At 54.7% G+C, this 3,085-nt stretch overlaps 1 protein-coding gene across 1 annotated transcript in view; it reads right to left on the bottom strand.

Moving 5' to 3' along the window:
- Positions 1-271, bottom strand: part of ATOX1 (antioxidant 1 copper chaperone) — an 8,402-nt gene extending 8,131 nt beyond the window's left edge. The window contains exon 1 of the mRNA XM_025200962.1: positions 253-271. Coding sequence (XP_025056747.1) covers positions 253-271 — 19 coding nt within the window. The remainder of the gene's footprint in view (positions 1-252) is intronic.
- Between the last annotated feature and the right edge of the window lie 2,814 nt (positions 272-3,085).

The raw sequence follows: 3,085 nt of genomic DNA, 5'->3' as shown, positions 1-3,085 counted from the left end.
CGGCTCCGCGATGCAGCGGCAGCGGGATCCGGGCTCACTTAGGCCGCCGGGGCGGAGCCCAGCCCGCTCCGCCTCCTGCCCGGCTGCAGCCGCGGGGACGCCGGAGCGGATTCGGATTCGGGCTGCTGCATGCAGCGCGGTGCGCCCGCGCAGGGTCCGCTCCAGCCAAACCAGTGCGCTAAGGGGCTGCAAAGAGCACGGAGCTGGGCTGGGCTCAGTGGGGGCAGGCGACAGAAGGAGCAATGGGCTCACCTTGCAGCAGGTTGGACATCGGGAGGGCGGTGAAGCGCTGGAGTCCGCATGCTTGGAGGTGTTGAAGACCCACCTTGGCTGGGACGATGGAGTTGGGGCTGGTCCTGCCTGGAGTAGGGAAGGGGGGGACTCGAGGTCCCTTCCCACCCTCCTTTACTGAGATTCACCCCATGGGCAGACCTAGGATTTGGACAAATGGGTGCAGATGGCATGGCATAGCATGGCAGAGAGGACAACCCTGTTTTTCTCCAGGGAAAGCGTAGCTAGAAACTTTAGTGATGAGCTGGGGGGGGAGGTACTGCTATATTATCCAGCTGCAGAAGAAACTAAAAGCAATGTGCTACAGCAGAGATGAAGAGTGTAGAGGAAGTTTAAAAGAAAACTCAAAACATCATCCTGAGTGCAGGGACAGGACCCTGTAGCCGGAAGCCTGCAGGTTTGAGTGTCAGCCAGAGCATTGGCACAGCTCGGTCGCAATCCCCACCCCTGAATAGCAGCAGAAAGGAAACCAATTCCTTCCCAGCCCCGTGTGGCAGCCCACGAAGCCAATAGCCTGGGCAAAAGCACAGGCTGGGTCCACAGAGAAGCATCCCTTCCTCCCGAAATGGAGCTGCGGTGGGGGTGGTCCCTGGGTGGGGCTGGCTTCACCAGGGGGTTACCGCGGGGTGCCACAGCAGCAGGCCGCGGGAAAGACTGGCGCTTGGGGTTTGATCTCTGCAGCTGTCCAGACTCGTGTAGACGGGGGCTGTATGAAATGGCTTCTGTTTTGTTTCAGGACAGCAGCAAAATAAGGAGAAGGCCCTTTTGGACCTTCCCTGTCCATCTCAAGCACCCCTGGTCATCGCAGCCGGGCATCCATGCTCGCTGGTCAGGAGGACGGCGCTCCCTTTGCAGGCTGCAGGTTTGCAGCGAGGTGAAGGGCAGGGTGCGTGTGTTGGGAGGGGGGTGAATCGGGGACGAGTTCCCCTCTGCAGCCTTCCTCTACACATGGCGCATCTCTGCTCCCTTCTCCTGCCAGGCCTGGCTCAGCCACCCTCATTACATAAAAAGTTCATCCCCCTCTGGACGGCTCCGAACTGGCCTGGTGAAGTGCAATGGGTGTAAGTGCAATGGTTGAGGAACCGGACCTGCGCGGTACGTGCCCCCTGCCCACACAATTGTCCCTCTAGGCCGTTCTGACGGTGCCGATTCCTCGGTGCCTGTCCCCTGGGTCGTAGCTCCAGTAATGCCAATTCTCATGAAAAAAATCACGAGACTCCTGTTTTCCAAGTCATATTAACTGTGACTCACGATCTCCTGATAGAGAGAAAAAATCTCAGGGTTTTTTTTCCTTTTGGTCTGAGTAGAGAGCGCCAAGCTGGTAAGTCTATGGGGGGGGAAAGAAAGGGGGGCAGATCAAGGACCCTTGCTCCCAAAACCACAGCCCCCCCTATGCAACAGAGCCACCCCACACCTTCACAAATAACACCTCCCCCCCACACACACTTCAAAACCAGCATCTCATGATTTACATTCCAAATCTCTTGATTTTTAAGAGTCTGTCTCTTGCTTTTTGACACTGGGGGTGGCAATACTGCAGCTCCCAGGAACACAAGGTTTCAGGAAAAGTAGGAAAGCCCCCACAGAAGTAGGGCAAACTGAGGGGAAACACCGCAGCCAGTGTCAGAACGGCACGGGGGTTGCACGCGAGAGCTCTCGCTGCTCAGAACCACAGCACCGCACGCCCTCAGAGGGAATCGCTGCGCTCTCTGGTTCGAAAGAGGAGGAAAAGCCAACCGTGCAGTAGTTAACGTTGCTAGCGGGTGCGGGGGTGTTGCATTACTGGTGCTTCCAGGAAAGACATGCCCACCGTGCAGCAAGAAGCAACACAGCTAGCGTTTTTTGCAGTCTCGCAGGTGGCAAGAACCATCCGAGGTTCATGAGCCACATCCGACGAGGCTGGATTTAGACCAAACTGCCCTTTATTTCACCCTGCTGAAAGCAAGTCTAATCCACACTATAAGTGAGCCCGCTCCCTGGGATGGAAGATATTTCATTAGCAGGTTGTGGGGGGTGGCGTGTGGTTCTTCGGTTTCATCTTGGCTGGAGGAACTTACCTCCGATAACCTGATAGTGCTGCAGGGCCTCACCCACTTACATATTTTTCCTCCCTTCTCTATGGGGGCAATGAGCCAGAGCTGGTAACATTTTGGAAGAAAGGTAAGGGATTTTTTTTTTCTTTTAAAGAAATAACAAAAGATTTCCACTCTTAATTAGGAAATGGATTAAAGCTGATGTCAAGTGTGCCTAATAATTACTAGGAATTTGATTGGGTTTGGAGGGGGGGCTGAATTTTTCCCAGCTAAAGTCTGCTGGGGAAAATAAAGTCTCATTTGAGTGTTGGGGGGTGAATTGGGGAGGGTCAAGGCAGCTATGTGAGCCAAAGAGGTTTGAAAGGCTGGTGATTCAGAAACTTTGCAGCTGGTTTGATGTGGATCCTTGGCAGCTGTGGGGGATTCAGTTCAGCACAGGCTGCCCTGCATAGCATGATTAAAGGGCTAATATCAGTGTGGGATACAAAGGTTGATGGGGGAGTGGGAAAAGGAAATGGCTGTGAAGATAAGGCTGGAGCTGTTTGCATTGGCTGGGCTTTGTTTGGTTGCTTTGGCTCGTGAGATTTAAGAGGTTATAGGGGTGTTGCTTGGGGTGACGGTCTTGTCGATGCCCCATGTGAAGGGTCCGTGTCCCAGTCTTTGTAGGGACTCCCTTGCAGTCTCTGCTTGGTGGGGAGAAGCAGTCTGCTTTTGGCCCCTGTGTTTGCTTATCCCCCTGGAGAAGCAGAGCAGGGGAAGAG

Source organism: Alligator sinensis, unplaced genomic scaffold (assembly GCF_000455745.1).
Source record: "Alligator sinensis unplaced genomic scaffold, ASM45574v1 scaffold550_1, whole genome shotgun sequence".
Classification (NCBI taxonomy): domain Eukaryota; kingdom Metazoa; phylum Chordata; order Crocodylia; family Alligatoridae; genus Alligator; species Alligator sinensis.
The sequence above is the reverse complement of the archived record's forward strand: the minus strand, read 5'-3'. Positions and strand labels throughout refer to the sequence as shown.